The sequence below is a fragment of the Populus euphratica genome, unplaced genomic scaffold (genome assembly GCF_000495115.2).
Source record: "Populus euphratica unplaced genomic scaffold, PopEup_1.0 scaffold120.1, whole genome shotgun sequence".
NCBI classification, from domain to species: domain Eukaryota; kingdom Viridiplantae; phylum Streptophyta; class Magnoliopsida; order Malpighiales; family Salicaceae; genus Populus; species Populus euphratica.
Window position 1 is genome coordinate 410,736 of NW_011499918.1, and position 20,212 is coordinate 430,947.

General features: G+C 30.9%; 2 protein-coding genes across 2 annotated transcripts; both read left to right on the forward strand.

Annotated features, from left to right (window-relative positions):
• The first annotated feature begins 2,315 nt into the window (after nucleotides 1-2,315).
• LOC105134806 (protein TRANSPARENT TESTA 12-like) lies at nucleotides 2,316-6,479 on the forward strand. The gene is made up of 7 exons (XM_011039356.1): nucleotides 2,316-2,751; nucleotides 2,886-3,517; nucleotides 3,688-3,744; nucleotides 4,820-5,058; nucleotides 5,766-5,884; nucleotides 5,996-6,082; nucleotides 6,266-6,479. Exons 1-7 carry the CDS (start codon nucleotides 2,410-2,412, stop codon nucleotides 6,329-6,331), a joined length of 1,542 nt encoding a protein of 513 aa, XP_011037658.1. The 5' UTR covers nucleotides 2,316-2,409; the 3' UTR covers nucleotides 6,332-6,479.
• Nucleotides 6,480-9,223: 2,744 nt separating this feature from the next.
• On the forward strand, nucleotides 9,224-20,198 carry LOC105134807 (protein TRANSPARENT TESTA 12-like). The gene is made up of 7 exons (XM_011039357.1): nucleotides 9,224-9,831; nucleotides 9,927-10,558; nucleotides 11,151-11,207; nucleotides 18,514-18,752; nucleotides 19,459-19,577; nucleotides 19,768-19,854; nucleotides 19,930-20,198. The coding sequence occupies exons 1-7, from the start codon at nucleotides 9,490-9,492 to the stop codon at nucleotides 19,993-19,995; spliced, it is 1,542 nt and encodes a 513-aa protein (XP_011037659.1). The 5' UTR covers nucleotides 9,224-9,489; the 3' UTR covers nucleotides 19,996-20,198.
• Nucleotides 20,199-20,212: the final 14 nt, after the last annotated feature.

Genomic DNA, 20,212 nt, shown 5'->3' on the forward strand with positions numbered 1-20,212 from the left:
AAAAAAAATATTACTCAAGACAAACGCACAATCTGGCAATCGATGCCTTATATAACATTGTTGTTGACCTATATATAGGTTGTAGTAAATTCACGAGTTTCCTGTATAAAAAAAGAAGAAAGGAAGAAATTACTTGAGTTTCAATTAATTGCTCAATAATTATATTCACCGAAACTAACAGAACGAATAGCTAAATAAGTATCCATTGATATGTTGGAGTTTTAATTGAAATGAGAAATAAATGTGTGTTTAATTTATTCAAGTATTTTTGTTTTGGATGTGATTAGCAAATTTGAATTTGGAAAAATGGGATCTCACGTAACTTCATAGAATATGAGCAGTGAATATACTTTTTAATCGATTTCAATAAATATAATCTTTAAAAGGTTTATGTTTATTATTTGTTTATTATCCTTGTACGTAGGTCTAATTAATTGGATCTTATTACTATACTCGAATTCCAAATCATTATCTTAAATTTTAGTTCTTTCATTTCTATTAACAAATATACATGTATACTAATTTACACAAATCTGATCTGACATGTAAGTATAGTAAGACATTCTTATCATTAAAAATATATAAACACAAAGTCATCATTTCTATGGCATAACCGGCCAGCCCTTCACGCAAAATCTATGAAAAATCAGTTGGAATTTCTAATCACAGTAAACTAGGTAGTGAATTCTTTTTATATTTTAATCATTTTTATATGTTGCTGGCTTTGATTTACTCTGCGACATTTATAATCGCGGTGATAGAAGCTGGAGTTGTTCTTTCTCTACACCATGTGATCAGCTACGCCACCGGTGGTGAAAACAGCCAATGCAGTCTTGGAACTCTGCTTGTTTGTCACCCTCATTCTTAATGGGGTTTAACCAGTCTTATCTTGTAAGCGCTTTGATTTATAAATTTTGCATGTTAATTTCTTCTTTCAACACCTAAATGCTCACTGTATATATTAAGTCTAGCTTGGTCTATTACTCAGCCGAAGGTTTAGTTTATGTATCGGATGACCCGAATTAATTTAAAATAATATTATTTTAAATTTTTTTAAAATTAAAATTAAAATAAAATTTTGATTAACTCACTAATTGATCTGTCAAGTTGATGGAGTCAAATTTCTTCTGAATTGTTTTGAAACCTGAGCCGGACAAGATATTGGGTTAATTCATCAAAACAAATGGAGTCATTGTTGTTGGTTAATATTAGTAGTATTAATGATGAACATTAGACAAGAGGGAAATCACAAAATATTGTAAATAATATATCGCCTAATAAAAAGGAACGAGTGGCTGCCGTTCATCGATGTTTTACTACCTAGGAGAGAAGGTGAACTGTTTTTTTTTTTTTGGCCGTTTAAATCCTCGTGCAACTAACTTCAATTTGTCCTCACGTTCTTCTTCAAGGAACAAAATCCTTGTTTTTTTTTTTTTTTTTTTTGATTTACGTGGGGTGTCCGGGCCAGCTTACGCGCACCACGACTAATCCCCACGGCCCACTGAACACCCTGCAAACCCAGCAGGCAGGTAAGACAGTGCGGGGCTGACAAGCATACAACTCCAAAGCTCGAACCCGTGACAGCAGAAGGCGCAAGACGCCATTCCACCGCTGACCGTTGCCTTGGGTGCGAACAAAATCCTTGTTTATGACATGCATCGGTGTCACGTGACAATGAAAAGGACAGAACTTTACAAGCCTAAACAAGTGTTTTATATATATATTCTCAACTAATCAAATTATCCTAAAATTATGTGATGGACTCATCTATGTATATAAAAACATAAAGCATTTATGCTTCTTGCGTAGTTTATTCTATTATGCGATGAATGGATTTTAGTTAATTCAAAGTATTTTTTATCTAAAAATATATTAAAATAAAATTTTTTAATAAAATTATTTTTAATATTAATATATCAAAATAATTTAAAAATATAATAAAAAAATAAATCAAAAAAATTAAAATTTCATGAAATATGAATCGTGTTCTCATATGATAACTAACAAAAATAAATGAAGATCATTTCGAGATATAAATTTATTAATGATTTTCTATATTTGTCTTTCCTTTTTTCTATATAATTAATCAACTAACCATAGAATTGGATTCTTTAGAACTCAAAAGCAATTCATAAAATTTTTAATGATTTTTTTTTCCTCTTCATATTCAAATTCTTTAGTATTATAATCAAGCCCACCCACCAAACGGCCAGACTCTTCGAAAAACAGAACACGTGCAGGTGTCTCTCTCATTTAGCTATAAAAATCAAAGGACATCAACTACTAAGCTTATGGGTTTGTACTTTCACCATAACATAATCGTACTTAGTATGGCTTTCTTCTTTTAGAAACACCCTTTTCGAACCCCAAATTATTGGCCTTATACCTGCACTGATTATCTCCAGGGTCATGGGTACCTCTAATGGTTGCAGAATAGATTATGCTGATCTGGATGAGTCTTATCAGCCAATATTACATGAAAGACGTTCATTCTCGGGGGAGACGGTGAGTTCTGAACTTGAAGAAATATTATCTAACATGGAATTATCCCGCAGTCGGCGAATCCTGAGAGCCACCTTTCTTGAACTGAAAATCCTCTTTCCTCTAGCAGCACCAGCAATTGTGGTTTACTTGCTCAATTTTCTTATTTCCATATCCACCCAAATTTTCTGTGGTCATCTTGGCAATCTTCAACTTGCTGGTGCCTCTCTTGGCACTACTGGCATCCAAGTTTTTATCTTTGGCATTATGGTATGATCTCCTAACATAAGTTCCAGATATAATTAAAAGAAATGGTAGCCAAATAGAACATTATATTATTGTTATTTATTTATTTTACCATGTTTGATGATACAAGTATGTAATTAATCAATGAATGCGTGCAGTTGGGCATGGGAAGTGCAGTGGAGACACTATGTGGACAAGCCTATGGAGCACACAAATATGAAATGCTAGGCATATATATGCAAAGATCCACAATTCTTCTCACTTTATCTGGGCTTGTGCTTATGTTTATCTACATCTTCTGCAAGCCTATCTTACTGGGACTACACGAATCTCCTTCCATTGCATCTGCAGCTGCAATTTTTGTCTATGGTTTAATTCCACAAATCTTTGCTTACGCCTGCAATTTTCCCATACAAAAGTTCTTGCAAGCTCAAAGTGTAATTTTCCCTAGTGCATGCATATCAGCTGGTACTCTTGTACTGCATGTACTACTAAGTTGGGTTGTAATTTTCAAGCTTGGAGGAGGGTTGTTGGGTGCTGCATTGGTTGCGAGTCTTTCATGGTGGATTATAGTGGTGGCCCAGTTTGTGTACATTCTAGCAAGCAAGAAGTTCAAGCACACCTGGAGGGGTTTTAGTATCCAGGCCTTCTCTGGGTTATGGGATTTCTTCAAGTTGTCCCTTGCATCAGGTGTTATGCTATGCCTTGAGACTTGGTACTATCAGATACTAACGTTGATCGCAGGGCTGCTTAAAAATGCTGAAGTTTCCTTGGACGCTCTGTCCATCTGGTAAGCAGAGCTCTACAGTTTGGATTCATTTTTGGTTATCCAGATTTAGATGCTCTTACTTTCTATAGGAGAAATCCAAAAACACTGGAGTTGATGTGTTTTAATCAAATCGATTTCGTGATTTCTTGAACAACTTCATGTACATAATTGTAACACTTGTTTGAATGCAGCATGGCGATAAACGGGTGGTGTTTTATGATCTCTGTTGGTTTTCAAGCAGCAGCAAGGTTCGTTTTCTCATGTAATTGAAGCTATGTTATTTAAAAGGTTAAGTGGGTCAAGCCGTCCCTCAATTTTAAGTTATTTTTAATTTGGTCCTTCCATTGAAAAAGGTAAAAAATGACCTCCTAAGATTTTGGTCTATTTAAAATTGGGGGTCCTTTTGTTAAGATTTCACTCTAGTTAAATTGAATATTCTCTACAAATATTTTGATCATATTAAACCATTTACTGTCAATTTATTGTTACTTTAAACCACCCATTCATTTTTGCTCGTGAAAGTCACTTAACTTGTGCACAAAATGATTTAAATCCTTGATTTATTAACTTATTCTTGAATCCTTAAATGAATTTGACTTCTGCCAAAAAAAAATAAAAAAACTGTCTTTATAAAGCGATACGAAAATATCCATAAATCTAAAATAACAATTATCCATACAAATACAAAAACAAAAATATACTCACTCTCTTTTTTATGAAATTTAATTTGTTATTAAAAAAATTTATTTTTTTAAGCCATACTCGAACTTACGTAACTAGCCCTTGATTTGATCAATTAATGCTTCACATTCAATCTAACAAAAAACAATAAAAATGGATGCGAGGTTTAAAGTAACAAGAAATGGGAAGTAACGGATTCAATATGATCAAATTATTTGTAGAGGGTTGAATTTGACTAAATTTTAATAATACAGGGATACTTGGTGATTTTTAAATCTAAGTTAATAAAAGAAACCCTACAAAAAAAATCTAATAATAGAATGACCCCACTCTTAAAAATGAAAAATCGACCCTCGTGACTTAAAATCCAAGAGATGTTGACCTATTTAGCCTCAATTACATTATTCATAAAAAAAAAAAAAACAAGGACCTATTTGTCTGTTTTGTCATCACTTTTAATGGTGAGGTTAATTGGGAAAGGTTTGTCTGATCTGATTTGGAATTTTCTTTGTTTGGGGACTCGATTGAGAATCAAGTGATGTTTGGTAGATAAATATTTTAATCATCTTGTATAGACAACTCGATAATAATAATAATAATAATAATAATAATAACTATGTTTTTTTTAATTGTGAATTACAGTGTGAGAGTAGGCAATGAGTTAGGAGCTGGACATCCCAAAGCAGCTTCTTTTGCTGTTATAATAGTAAATTTAAGCTCATTGATCATATCTGTGATCTTGGCCATTGCTGTGCTCTTGTTGCGGCATGTCATAAGCTATGCCTTCACTAGTGGTACGGTGGTTGCCGGTGCTGTTGCGGAGCTTTCCCCCTTTTTGGCTGCCTCCATCGTACTAGGTGGAGTCCAACCTGTTTTGTCTGGTAAGGTACCGGTAATAAAAATGTTTCACACGTTGTAGTTCCATGCTTAAAGTTGATACAGTGCTATAGTTGTTGTGGAGGTTCCTGTGCTTGTCTTGTGAACCTCTCTATCATCATCAAAGAATAGTAAGCTGAGTTCATATGATTTGTTTTTTAAATATATCACAGTTTTAAAAAGATTTTTTGCAAAATAACACAAGTGCAATTATGTTTTATAAAATAACATAGTTCGATTCATGTTGAAATCTAAAATAACTAGCCATTTTTAAAGAAATTATTATAATAGATAAGCATAAATCTAAATAAAATAAAAAGAAAAATAAGTAACTTTAAAAACACATCAAAATTCTGATAATGAGAATCTTGATATCATAAAAAAGATCATTAATATTAAAAAAAATTATCAACAGTAATCAAATTAAATTACACGTGCTGAAAAAAAAAAAAAAGAGTCATCAGGGTTGTTATTATTAAAACTTTGGTATTTCTTCAGGGTATTATTATTCTTTTTTCTCTCCTATCTTTTTCAAACATTTTAAGAAAATTTGTTCTTCCCAACCACACTTCTCACAAAGTCGATATTGTCTCAAATTTGGCCCCATACCCTTATCCCAAAAGGCACTAAGAAACAGCTAAGAAAGATGAGCAATTAGAAAACAGGTTTTTTTTTTTCTCAATTTTTAATTTCTTTGAATTAATTTTTGAAGGAGTGGCTGTTGGATGCGGATGGCAAGCATTTGTGGCATATGTTAATATTGCATGTTACTACATAATTGGCATTCCATTGGGTTGCGTTCTTGGCTTTACATGCGACATGGGTGCAAAGGTAAATACTTATTTATGAACCATAAATACCCTTGATTTCTATTTTTTTATATTATTATTATTATTATTATTAACGTGATCCATACTGAATATGTCTCTTTCTTTGTTACAGGGAATATGGAGTGGAATGTTGGGAGGCACAATTATGCAGACTATAGTCTTATTATGGGCAACATTTAGGACAAATTGGAAAAAAGAGGTAATATCAATATGTAATTTACCATTAAATCATTTGACTGATCTCTAACTTTCCAATCAATCTTATATATATATATATATATATATATATATATATATATATATATATATATATTACAGTTGATAGACAAATTTAAAATTTTATATATTTGAAACCATAAGCTGTGAATTTTGGATTTTTCAGGTGGAGAAAGCTCACAGTCGATTGGATTCTTGGAATGACAATAAAGAACCACTTTTGAAGGAGTAAAATGGACATCGGTTTAGGTTCAGTGGATATTTTGCTTGCCTTTAAGGAGATAATTTTACTAAATAAATCTCAAGAAGCAAGATGTTTCCTTTTTCATTTCTTATAGTTTCTCATATCCTTTTCCCCTTTGAATATTCAAGAGCATTGAATTTGGTACTATGTTTTTTTTAAATATTTTAGTTCTATAAAAGGTTTAGCCATTGTTTTAAAATTAATCTAGGATTCGATTCACAAGGGCTTTAACCGATTTGAATTAAAATAAAATTAAAAAATTAAAAAAACTTAGAGCTTTAACCGATATGAATTAAAATAAAATTCAAAAAACTTAGTAGACCCGAACAATATAACCTGACCTAGTTATTAACTCATTAAAATGAAAGACAATATTTTAATTTTTCTTTTAAAAGGGTTAAGCTCTTTAATATATAATTCTGATTTTATCCTGTATTAATATCAAATTAAATTTTAAAACTATAGTAATGTTTCTTACTATCCTTAAACCGTCGCTTCTGGACGTCCAATTTTAATTGTCAAGCCTTGTAATTTAAATTTTATCCATTTTGTATTTCAGCCACAATCCCAAAAGAAAGCTTAAAATCCCAAAGCATTGTTTCTAGCCCTCCTCCGTTGTATCCATAAACTCGGAATATCATCCCTAGGACCCTACAAGCAACTTGATAAGGTTGATTTTGACTGGACAACAGTCTGGGCCAACTCCTGGCATGTTCTGTCAACGTCTAATTTCTTCCATGGAGATCGTGTAATTAATGGCGTATGACTGTATGGCACTAAGAGAATTTGTTTCATTTGTGGAATTGATCGTTTCATCCAATATCTTGCCTTCCCCTTTCCTTCTCACAAGGACACACAACCTCAAATCCATTAAAAAAATTGAAAGCGGATGCCCAGCATTTTTAACAGAAGTATAGCCATGGCCAATAAGTACTTAACTTTCATGTGTATATATCCTGTCAATTTCCAAATGCATGTAGGGCTTCTTTTTTTTTAAAGGGCAAAGGCAGGATGGTGACAGGCTGCAAGACCCACGAAAATTAAGCACTTGCCATAAATTAATTTCAGTAGTCGGTTTGGAAATAAGGTAATTAATGACTAAATTAAAATCAATATCATGATCCAGGGAAAATAAAATCAATACTGGCACTCATGATCAAAGTACCAATTGGCTTGCTGGAAACCGAGAATTTATGAAGTTTTGAATTAAAATCTCCGCTTAACTTTTTAACTTTTTACCGGATCAAGTGTCTTGAGATTGAAACCAATACGAAACTCAAGCATATTATGTCTAGCAGCCAAGTCAAAGCTAATAGTTTATAATGCATATAATAATATCTCAAATTTAAAAAATTATAAATCTTCTAAAAAAATATTTAATATTTAGATGAAAATATAAAATTAATATTTTCATTCATAATACATAAAAAAAATTATTTTTAAAATCTTAAAATAAATCACTTAAAATTCAATATTTTTTTAAACTTTTCTCTTCGAATATAACAAATTTATATAATAAGTTGGATAAATAAAAAAGAATCTACATTTAAGTTATACTGTATATAAATGAAAAAATTTATTTAAATGAAACAATTTTTATTTTTACTATCCAATCATGTTTTTAAAAATTTTTAATTTTTTTCACCCAAACGCTTAGGTTTTATTATGGCTGTCACACTCAGATATGAGTTTTGTATGGTTGTCAACCCAAATGCCCTGAGTCTAACAATCATGTCAGATCCAACATACTTGAGTTTGATAATAATGTCTGATTTAACAAACAATAAATAAAAAGAATAATTGTACTTTAGTTATTATGAGAGAGATAAAAAAAAAAAAACATAAATAATCGATCAGTTAATAATCCAATCATTATTTATCTATACCCGCTATACCATGTTGAAAAGAACAGGACTGCGCATCAAATGAAATAATGAATGACCAGATTTAGCCATTATTAAATGTCATACACGTCTTTTTAATAGTGCTGTTCTACTCATTTGCTAAGAAAAAATAAAATAATAAAAAAATATTAAGTGAAAAGATAAAAATTTAAAAATAAAATTATTATTATATTATAACCTACAATAAAACATCTCTTAATCTTTAATGATTTCTAAATCATTTAATTTTTGTTATAAATTAATTTATCCCCTCGGAATTGGGACTGGGACGTATTCAATTTTCCTCCTTAAAGCTTCGTTTATATTAATTTGTCTTCTAAGATTTCAATCACGTATCAATGTTCTTCTTTAGGTTATCTATGGTAAGATTTTTTTTTTCCAGTTTCTAAGCTTTTAAAACTTGATAAAATAGAAACCATTGAAAAATAATTTAATAAGATCAAATCTTCTGCGCTTATTAAAAAAGTATAAATGATATCATGAACATCATTTATATTTAAAAATATAAGATACAAAATAAGAATTTATCTTTCTAGTGAAAACAAATAAAAAATACAATATCTTGAAAATTAGAAAACCCAAAAAAAAGATTGAAATTTTTAAAATAAAAATCTTGATAAACAAAAGAAAATAACTCTTAATCTGTTTTATTAATACAAGGGTATAATCGTAAGCTAACAAAGCAATACTATATTTAAGAATATCAATAAATTATGACACTAGAATGTTTAAGACTGTAATGTAAGGTAATTTTTAAAATAGCTTTATTATTTAAAAATATATTAAAATAATTTTTTCAAGTTTTATTTTTATTTTTGATAGTATCATCATATAAATATAAATAAATAAAAAATATCAATTTAAACTTATTTTAAATAAAAAACACTGTTCAAAAACATCCAATAACAAACCTCCGATCACTTGTTTATCTTAAATATATTCTTCAATATGTGGATGAACAAATTCCCTCCACAAAGGGCCTCCGTACAACAACCAGAGAAATTAAAGTAAGGAAAGTTAGTTGATTCGCACGCTGTTTCTCTCCCAGCTACCCAGGAAAACCATGGCATGTTTGCCTTCATTTGCTTTTATTTCCATCCTTTTCCCTCAACACTTTCACACTATTAGGAAATTAGCTTATCTTTGTGCTTCTGCGTATGAGCAATATCCCTGTACAAGACCAATCTTTGGCCTTGCATATCTGCTTTGTTTAGCTCATGTAGAGAGAAAAGATCGAAGATCATGGCCACCTCCAGTGAAGACAGCAGAATAGAGTATGCTGAAGATGAGCCTTACGAGCCTATATTGCATGACAAAAGATCATTCTCCGGGGAGCCAGTGAGTTCTGAACTTGAAGAAATACTATCTGTCATGGAATTTCCCCGCTCTCAACGAATCCTCAGAGCCACTAGGCTTGAACTGAAAATCCTGTCTCGTCTAGCAGCACCAGCAATTGTGGTTTACTTGCTCAATTTTTTAATTTCCATATCCACACATGTTTTTTGTGGTCATCTTGGCAATCTTCAACTTGCTGCTGCCTCTCTTGGCAATACTGGTGTCCAAGGCTTTGTCTATGGCATTGTGGTATGGTCTCAATAATTTGACCGTTCGTGGATTACATGCTCAGAATAAACGCCATATATGTATATGTATTTGACGAAAGAAATTTTCATGTGCAGTTTGGAATGGGAAGTGCAGTGGAGACACTATGTGGACAAGCCTATGGAGCACGAAGATATGAAATGCTAGGCATATATATGCAAAGATCCACAATTCTTCTCACTTTATCTGGGCTTGTGCTTATGTTTATCTACATCTTCTGCAAGCCTATCTTACTGGGACTACACGAATCTCCTTCCATTGCATCTGCAGCTGCAATTTTTGTCTATGGTTTAATTCCACAAATCTTTGCTTACGCCTGCAATTTCCCCATACAAAAGTTCTTGCAAGCTCAAAGTGTAATTTTCCCTAGTGCATGCATTTCGGCTGGTACTCTTGTACTCCATGTACTACTAAGTTGGGTTGTAATTTTCAAGCTCGGAGGAGGGTTGTTGGGTGCAGCATTGGTTACGAGCCTTTCATGGTGGATTATAGTGGTGGCCCAGTTTGTGTACATTCTAGCAAGCAAGAAGTTCAAGCACACCTGGAGGGGTTTTAGTATCCAGGCCTTCTCTGGGTTATGGGATTTCTTCAAGTTGTCCCTTGCATCAGGTGTTATGCTATGCCTTGAATGTTGGTACTATCAGATACTAACGTTGATCGCAGGGCTGCTTAAAAATGCCGAAGTTTCCTTGGATGCTCTATCCATCTGGTAAGCAAAGGATATGCTACTAGGTTCTTGTACCTAACTAGCCACTTGTGATCTGTTTGTGGTTCAGATTGAGTCAATTAAAAATCGTTAATTTCTGATTTTTTTTATGCCATTTGTAGGAATTGGCATTAAAATTCTGGTCTCAGAATAAGATAAGTAAAATGCTTGAAATGATTTTAAAAATATTATAATTACATGTTTATTCAGGTAAAAGATACTTTTTAAAAATATTTTTTATTAAAGAATATATCAAAATATTTTTTTTATTTTGAACAACAATATATTAAAATCATCAAAAAAAATTTTAAAAATATTAATTTTTTATTTTTTATACCATATATATTTTAAAAATACAATCCCAAATAACACCAAATATATTTTAAAAATACAATCCCAAATAACCTTTCGCTAGTTGCTAAAAGCTATTTTTAGTAAAAGATAATCGATCTAAAAATAGTTAATTTTTAATATTATAATGTATATGGTGATTATAATTATAATACAATGTCAAAAATAGGGATCTATAACAAATTAATTTCTTATTTTCTTGGATAACTTACTCTGTCTAATCTTGACACTTAATTGAATGCAGCATGACAATAAATGGTTGGTGCTTTATGATCTCGGTCGGTTTTCAGGCAGCTGCAAGGTTAGTTTTCCAATAAAATAGAGGCTAAGTTATTCGAAATTTGTTACAATTAGACTAATAATTCTTTTTATCTCTCTCCCAACTATCATCAAATTCTTAATTTGTACTCCATTTATGTAACTGAAGAGTAAGGTTTTATCCTTAGTATTGCTGCTCAATTTTGATCCTATTTTAAAAAAAATTCAAAAACAAACTAAAATTAGTCAAAGGAAAATTATATATAAAAAAACCTAAAAAATATATTCTTGATGTATTTACATTACTTTCAACATCTATTTCTACGCGTTCAGTTATTGATATGTTTTTTAAGTCAATATTGATGTTACTTTTTTTTTAAAAAAAAATCAAAATTACAAATGGGACAAATATGAAAAAAAAAAAGAAGTTGAGGGACCAAATTATTTTTGGATTATATGTCATCACACAATTAAAAATAACGAACTTGTTTTCGCCTATAAAACATACTAGAGGAAGAGGGAATTAGTTAGAGCATGAAAAATCATATAATACAAAACATCTCCTAGTTCTCAATCAGCCACCAATCAACCTTCATCCCCCCGTGCCAAAAATCTTACCAACTTCAACCCATGATCCTCATATTTTCTTTTCTAAGATGGTAAAGAACCAACACAAATAAAAAATTATTTTTTACTCCAAATTGATTATAAAAAAGAACAATAAAGCCTCTCAAGATCTCCTCCATCTCACCCATAATTGACAACCCTTATCATTGACAACCATTGTAACGTATCATAAGCTCTTCCAATTGATGGTCTAAATAATCCTAACAACCACCGTTTCTCTTTAAGACTGAATCAAATCAACAGCTTAACACCAACGAGTTGTCAAAATCTAAAATGGAAAACAGATCTGTAGGGAAGAAAAAGAAATAAAATAGAGAAGCAGGTCAACTAGAAGCTCTTAAACACACCCTCTCTTTCTCTTTAGTATTTCTTTCTTATATTTCTCACACATAATAACATAAACTTAGTTGTCTATTTACATACAAATTGAAAGTTAAAAAAAAAAAATCATATTTCAAGTGTGAACACTAATGGTTGGTGGTAGTGTGAAGATGGTTGGCAGCTATAGTTGGTGGTTGTCATCCTTGACCTTTTAGATTGAGTTTATTATAACAAATTCTCTTTTTAAACTTAATCGAGAGATGTCATGTCAATCATGAACTTCAATTTGATAAATATTTTTCCCTTCAATAGCTTTGTAAAGATATATGTAACTTGATCATTTATTTTACAAGATATTAGTTCAATTTCTTTGTTCTTCACATGGTCTCGAATAAAGTGATGGCGTGTATCAATGTATTTACTTCTTTCATGATACATTGGGTTCTGTACCAATACAATTGCCAATTGATTATAAATATAAATCTTTATAGGATTTTGTTGAGAAAATCCCAAATGCTTCAGCATATTTCTTAACCATATTAAATAACATATAGCTGAGTTGGTAGCAATATACTTAGCTTCATAGCTTGATAATGTTACTACTAATTTTTTCTTGAATAACCATGTGAAAGAAGTATCTCCCATAAAAAAGTCAAATCTTGTTGTGCTTTTCCTTTCATCCAAGTCGTAACCCTAATCATTATCTAAATAGCCAACAAGATTGAAGTTTTTACTTGAGTATATCATGTCTAGTACATGTCAAGTACCTCAAGTTTCCTACTAAGTTTTTAAAGTAGGCTAGATGAATATTTCCTACTTTACTCTTCCTCAATTCAACTCCATTTTCAATTGGAGTTGATATCAGATTGTAATTTTTTATCTTAAATTTTTCAAGAATATCTTTAATGTAACTATTTTGGGATACAAAAATTCTTTTTTCTTTTTGTGTCACATTTAAACCAAGAAAATATGTCATGTGACCAATATCTATTATTTCAAACTCTTATACCATGCTTTTCTTAAAGTCTTCAAACATGGTAAGATTGTTGTTGGAGAATATCAAGTCATCAACATATAGAAATATGAATAATGTGCTCCATCAACTTCTTTATTCACATACATTGTGTGTTTATATAAATATTTTTCAAATCTATTTTCTTGAAAATACCTGTCAACTTTAGTATTTTAAGACACAGAGCTTGCTTCAAATTTTAGAAGGCTTTCTTCAACTTATATACTTTGCTTTTATTTTCAGCTTCAATATATCTAAGTGGTTGTTTGATAGATCTTTCATCTATGGTGTGCAACTAGTAAGATCATTATAATATATCTAAGTGGTTGTTTAATATAGATCTTTGTTTTTTAAAAAAAGTCATTCAGAAATGATAACTTCAAATTGAGTTGATAGATCTTTGATCTATGGTGTGCAACTAGTAAGATCATTAGTTTGATTTCTTTAGCCTGGCTATAGGAACAAATACTTCTCCATAATAAATGCCTTCTCTATATTTATAGTCTTTTGTCACTAACCTTACTTTATATCTTTTTACTTCACCTTTTACATTCTTCTTTGTCTTATAAACCTATTTAACACCAATTGCATACTTACTTTCTCGTAGATTAATCAACTTTTAAGTATCATTCTTCTTAATGGCTTGTATTTCTTTATCTATTATTTCCATCCATTTCTCTTATGTGATAGCTTTATTGAAGCTAAGTGGGTCACTATTTACAAAGAAACAAAATAAAGTTGCATCTTCCATAACTTGAGTGACATTGTACAACTCTTTTAGATTTCTCATCCTTCTTGATTCTTCTAATGAGGATGCTAATAGTGATGTTGAAGATGATCCTAGTATTGATGTGTTTCTCCTGTTGAATACATAAAATCCATGTTTGGGACTTTATGGCTCATTTTCTGGTAACATTGAACCTTTTACAAGTATTCTTAGTACTTCCATTTTATCTTTAAAGATCAGATCAGTGCTAATCCACGTGACTACTTCTTAATCATCATTTTATTGCCAATTTTTCTCTTCTTTAAAGGTAACATCTCTACTTATAACTACCTCCTTTATGATGGGATTATATATATCTTGTATCTCATTCTTCTTCTATCACCATATCTGACAAAGTTGTATTTCTTGCTTTTATCATTGAGTTTGGTTCTTCTTGCATTTGGAATCTTTGCATATGCCACATAACCAAAGACTTGAAGATGAGTAACACTTAGTTTGCGACCACTCTATGCTTCTTTTAAAGTAATAGCCTGTAAACTTTTAGTTGGGCATCGATTCAGCAGATACACTACACATGATACAAACCAACACATGGTATTATTTGGGCAACTTTTTTACTTTAAGTAAACTTCTTGTCATGTCAAGAATCGTTTGATTATTTCTCTTAGCTGCACCATTCTTTCTTCACTTTGTAGTCGTGGCTATTAGATGATAATTCTTCATAAAAAGAGTATAATCTTCTTTAAAAGTTGACCTACAGCAAGCATAGTATGCTTTATGGATGGAATATAATAAACATCTGTGATGTAGCTATGATCGTTATTCTTCAATCTGATTGAGATGTTGTCTTTATCTTTTATAAGAACTTTTAAGGTATCCCTAAAGATGGTTTATCCTTGTGTGGTCTAATTCAGATCATTAAATAGATCATGTTATTCACACATGTGATTATTGACTTTAGAATTTAGGTACCAAACATTCTTTTGATTCTTACCTAGTGCTTGTTGGATAAATACTGCAACTGATCCTCTTATTGTGGCATCTTTCTTTGTATAAGCTTGTTCATGTATCTCTAATAGAGCTTTCCTTTAACATTCAATGTCATGCCTAAATTAATTACAGCTATAACACTAGATATTTCTCTTGTCACGGTTATTGTACGTGTCTCATCTTTCTCTAGGAGTAAATGCTTGTTCTCCTCGACCTTCTTTATTGGTGTTTCTACACTTCTTCCTCTAAATCATGTATTCTAAGATCCTCTTCATTCAAATTATTGAAATCCTCCTCATCTTTATTAACCTCTTTCTTGAGTAGTATATCCACTTGTTGGAGTCTCCCCTTACTCATATATCTCTTCTGTAAGAGACAATTTCGATTACAAAGCATGCTCAATTACCATATCTTTATTTTTTTTTATAATCTTTTGTTCGTGAGCTTATAAAGAACTTATGAGCTCATCTCTTGTCAATTTGTCCACTTCTTTGGATCTTCAATAGCGACAATAACAAAATTAAATTTTAGATCTAAGGATCTCAAAATTTTCTTAGTAATTCAAGCATCTATGAGGACTTCTTTATTTCTTTTTATCTAATTAACTATCATAATAGTTCTTATATGATAATTAGAAATAGATTCTACGAACTTTATTTGCAATGATTCAAACTCACCTCGCAAAAATTAGGGATGAATCTTCTTGATTCTGTCAGCACCTTTGTATTTTTGTTAGAGAGCCTTCTATATATTTTTTTATGTTTGTACAAAAGCAATGATTTCAAATATAGTTTCATCAAGACCTTGTTAGATGATGGTCTTTTCTTTGTTGTCTTTCTTTCTATTGGTTTTAAGGATTTGCTTCTGTGGCTCTTGTAGATAATCTTCTACTTCTTTGGACTCTGGTTCATTATAACCATATTACACAATCTCTATACACTATTGTGAACTAAGAAATACCTTCAATACGATAAATTAATTATCATAATTATCTTTGGTTAGCTTTAGGATGAGTGTTTATGCATTTTCTATAGTTATTTTATTCTTTGAATTACAAAATAAACTTTTAAGACTTGAATTTTACAAAATAGACACTATAGATTAATCCAGAATGGTTTAAATAGTAAGGAATCAGTCTAACTTGGTTGAAAAATAGGTTAAAATGAGTTGAAATGGTCACAAACTGATTACAGATGTCGGTCAGTTCGCTGGTGCTAAAATGGGAATATTCAAGGAATATTCTTCAACTGATTGCTGGATGGCGCAGCTCGACGTGGCTCAAATATGGTGCACATATGGATCAGTACCAAACTTTCAGAAGGCATGTGTAGCTACCTTTTTGCTCCAATAAGGTTAATTTTTACACCATTGAGTTTGTATTGATGAACTCTACACTGTGAAATGATCAAAATGTATTTTTGACAACTTTAAAAATTCAGATGTATCTCAAAAAACTCCTTTGTTTTTTACGAATAAGGTTCTAATATAAATGGTTGGTGGGAAAAACCATTGATGGTAGCTTTGAAACACTTAGAAAAGATAAAACACACTGTTTTATTTCAAAAACAAAAAGCTTACAAATAACAAAAAGCTTTAAAACACACTCTTTTTATCTCTAGTGTTTCTCTCTTATATTTCCCACACCTAATAAAATAAATTAGGAAATAACTATTATTTCCATACGATTATTGTTGAATGTGAATAATATGTTTCATAAACTAGAAAATCAATAAGGGCATATTTAGTTTATAAAACCAAATGAAATTTGGGGCCATTGGATTAAAAGTTGTCAAAGATGAAGAAAAATACCACAAGTTTTGTACGGTACAAAAAGTTTTTATTTCAAACATATAAGGGCAAGTAGGGGTAGTGGCTTGCTTTTTTCCCCCACCAACTCATATAAGAAGCTCAAAATTACTAGGATAAAAGTTAGAAGGGTCTAAATGGATGAAATCTAGCTATTTTTTAATCTAAATTTTGAGCTTCGTAAATGCTATTTTAGTTTCTTTGGTTTTATATTATAGATAATTTGCCTCTTCACATGAATAAATTAAGTGCCTATTTATACACAAATTAAAAGTAAGAAACTTTGCCTCTTCACATGAATAAATTAACTGTCTATTTATACACAAATTAAAAGTAAGAAAAAATCATATTTCGACTATGAACACTAATGGTTAGTGGTAGTGTGAAGATGATTGACGGCTACAATTGGTGGTTACCATTCTTAATTTTCTGGATTAAGTTTACTACAAGACAATGGTGATGGTGCTCGTGACTATTTTTACAACCTAAAAGCTTCTCGATATTGATCTTGAATTTCCAACAATTTTTCTAGATTAATTTTTTGATTTTAAAAGGTTTATTTTATATATACATGTATTTTAGATTTAATTAATAGTTTATTGAATCCATGAGAACTTGATCATCAATATTTCAATAACTTTTTAAAATTTTAATTCCTAAGAATTAATGATCAATATTCTAGTATAAATGTTGGACCTATAAGAGGTTGGCATTTAAATATCAAAAGTTGACTAGAAAGTTCTCAGAATTATTCTAAATATTTATAAATTTAAACTAGGGATATTTTTCATCATAACACACGAGTTGTGGAAAACCCTTTCACCTTTCAAGATAGGTGAAATCTCTCTAGGCATTTACATAGACTCTTTCTATAAGAATTTATTTGGGTGCACAAGCTCATAATAAATTCAAAACGCTAGATTTATTAACACGAATAAATTTTTATCTTAAATCATAGACAGACTATCAATTAGGAACTTATCAAAACCTTTAAATCACATTGAAACAACACAGTAGAACTTACCTCATATAAGATATGCTAAAAATGCTAATATATTTTATGACCACAATCAGTACCTTACTTTTAGAATTTTAATTTGAATTTTCTAATGGTTATAAACTAAATAACTAAGTGGTTATAAACTAAATAAGTAAGTGGTTACTTCTTAACCCTCAATGTCATGACACATAAATGAAAAATCTAATAGGAATTTTTTTTTCTTAATTGTGTTTTACGGAATTAACATAAACTTTTAAGATTCTATTGCATTTTGTCTGTTGCAACAATCCATTCTCACCGGAAGACACAATTATTATTATTATTATTATTACTATTAAAGAATAAAAACAGGTTTTTGTTGGAGAAACAAAGAGAAGAATATAAACTAAATTTGTCTCTATAATATTTTTTAAAATGAATTTTTCGTCTTTCTAAGTCAGAAGAAAAACAGGAGCTTACAGGAAGGCAAGTTCATTCTATCCGTATTTTTATGGCTTTTCTATAAGAGAAATCATCAAATACCTAGAATGCATCTCCGATTAAATTAAAAAAAAATAAATAAAAGAAACCCTTGTAGGGAAGCCCGTTTTAGAACAACACTATAATAACCACACAAACAAATCCAAGGAAACCAGAGATTTCTTCTCCATTTAATTTGATTTCTTTTAGTCTTTTTCATGAATGAACATATATATCATTGATAAAAGAAACTTGAGAAGAACTCACCCTTCTCAAAAGCCAATACACTTGATTTCTTCCGATTTTTTCTCTGTTTTCTTAATTTGTTATTGACCGTGACCGAATGCCACAAAAAAGCTATGCGTAAAATAATCACTTTTAACTTTCTTTGTTATTGTTAATTACAGTGTGAGAGTAAGCAACGAGTTAGGTGCTGGGCATCCCAAAACATCATTGTTTTCTGTTGTGGTAGTGAGTTTAGGCTCACTGATCATCTCAGTGGTCTTGGCTATTGCTATGCTCTTATTGCGGCATGTCATAAGCTATGCCTTCACTAGTGGTACCGCAGTTGCCGAAGCTGTTGCAGAGCTATCTCCTTTCCTAGCAGGCACCATCGTTTTAGGTGGAATCCAGCCTGTTTTATCTGGTAAGTTAACTGGTAATAATATTTTGCAGCTCAGACATGAGCCGTTATTGAGATTTTTACCTTGTGTTTCTCATATGATTTACTTGGGTTGTATTGAAGAGGCTCTTGCACTTGTCTTTCTGCATCTTTAACTCAACTCAGCCATGAATTGATCTGTGATTCATTGATCTGAAGCTTAGATTAGGTTGGGTTTATTTTTAGCATGCTTAAGAAGTTGACTCGATTAAACTTGGTCAAATCAGAGTGATATATAATTAAACTGATTTTTTTTATTTTAATATTTACTCAAAACAATATTGTTTTGGGATAAATATAAGTTGACATAACCAACCCATAACATCATCTTTAACCAAGTTTAGAAAATATCTAGTTGGATTGAATCTTTTTTTATTTTAATTTTTATTTAAAACAATACTATTTTGATAAAAATATGAATTGACCTAACCAATTCATAACATGATGCTAATTTAATGTGTTTGATAACTATGCCAATATTGCATGTTGCTATGTCAATAACTATGCTTTTCTTTGCTATCTTCTAGTGCGTGTTTTTGTGACAAGGGAATGTGGCCAAATATGAGCCACATCCATCACTTTCTTAAAGAACTCAACTAACTATAAATGAAGATCACAGGGACCAGCGGTTAGGAACACTTTCTGTAAGCCAATTTTTGACTGGTTATTTCTTGGAATATAACTTTTGAAGGAGTGGCTGTTGGATGCGGATGGCAAGTATTTGTGGCTTATGTCAATATTGCATGTTACTACGTCATTGGTATCCCATTGGGCTGCGTTCTTGGTTTTACATGCGACATGGGTACGAAGGTACATACATATTTTCTAACCATAATGCATCAAATAATGTCCTCCATTAAGAAATTGTTTCCATTTATGATCTTGTTTTTTCTTCTTCGTTTACGATGAATCCTTAACTCATCAATGTGGGCAGTTTCCATTTGATTTTATGAAACAAGATGAATGTGACCAACACTAAATATGTTTCTATATTTTACAGGGAATATGGACTGGGATGTTAGGAGGCACCATTATGCAGACTATAGTCTTGCTATGGGTAACATTTCGGACAAATTGGGAAAAAGAGGTATAAGCATTGTTCTACATATGGTTAAATTAGAAGGCAACCCTTTTTATAACTGGGAAATTTTGGATTTTTCAGGTGGAAAAAGCTCAGAATCGTTTGGTTACTTGGAATGACATTAACGAACCTCTTTTGAAGGAGTAAAACAGGCATTGGAGTAAAGTTAAGTTATAGTAATTTGGGAAGGAGATAAAAAAAAAATTTAATTGACTTAGATGTGTGAGAGACATTGTTTTTAAGATATTTATTTGTCTTACATCAAAACAAACAACAGCTTCAAAACATAAGTAATATGGATTGTATTATTTTCTTTTTCATCGGGCAAAATGTTATGATGTGAATTTTTGCTATATGGGCTAGA

Coding starts and splice junctions, on each gene's coding strand:
- LOC105134806 (XM_011039356.1), top strand. CDS start 2,410: ATGGGTACCTCTAATGGTTGCAGAATAGATTATGCTGATCTGGATGAG. Junction 5,059..5,765: donor AGTCCAACCTGTTTTGTCTG/GTAAGGTACCGG, acceptor TAATTTTTGAAG/GAGTGGCTGTTGGATGCGGA. Junction 6,083..6,265: donor GGACAAATTGGAAAAAAGAG/GTAATATCAATA, acceptor TGGATTTTTCAG/GTGGAGAAAGCTCACAGTCG.
- LOC105134807 (XM_011039357.1), top strand. CDS start 9,490: ATGGCCACCTCCAGTGAAGACAGCAGAATAGAGTATGCTGAAGATGAG. Junction 9,832..9,926: donor GCTTTGTCTATGGCATTGTG/GTATGGTCTCAA, acceptor TTTCATGTGCAG/TTTGGAATGGGAAGTGCAGT. Junction 11,208..18,513: donor GGTTTTCAGGCAGCTGCAAG/GTTAGTTTTCCA, acceptor TGTTAATTACAG/TGTGAGAGTAAGCAACGAGT.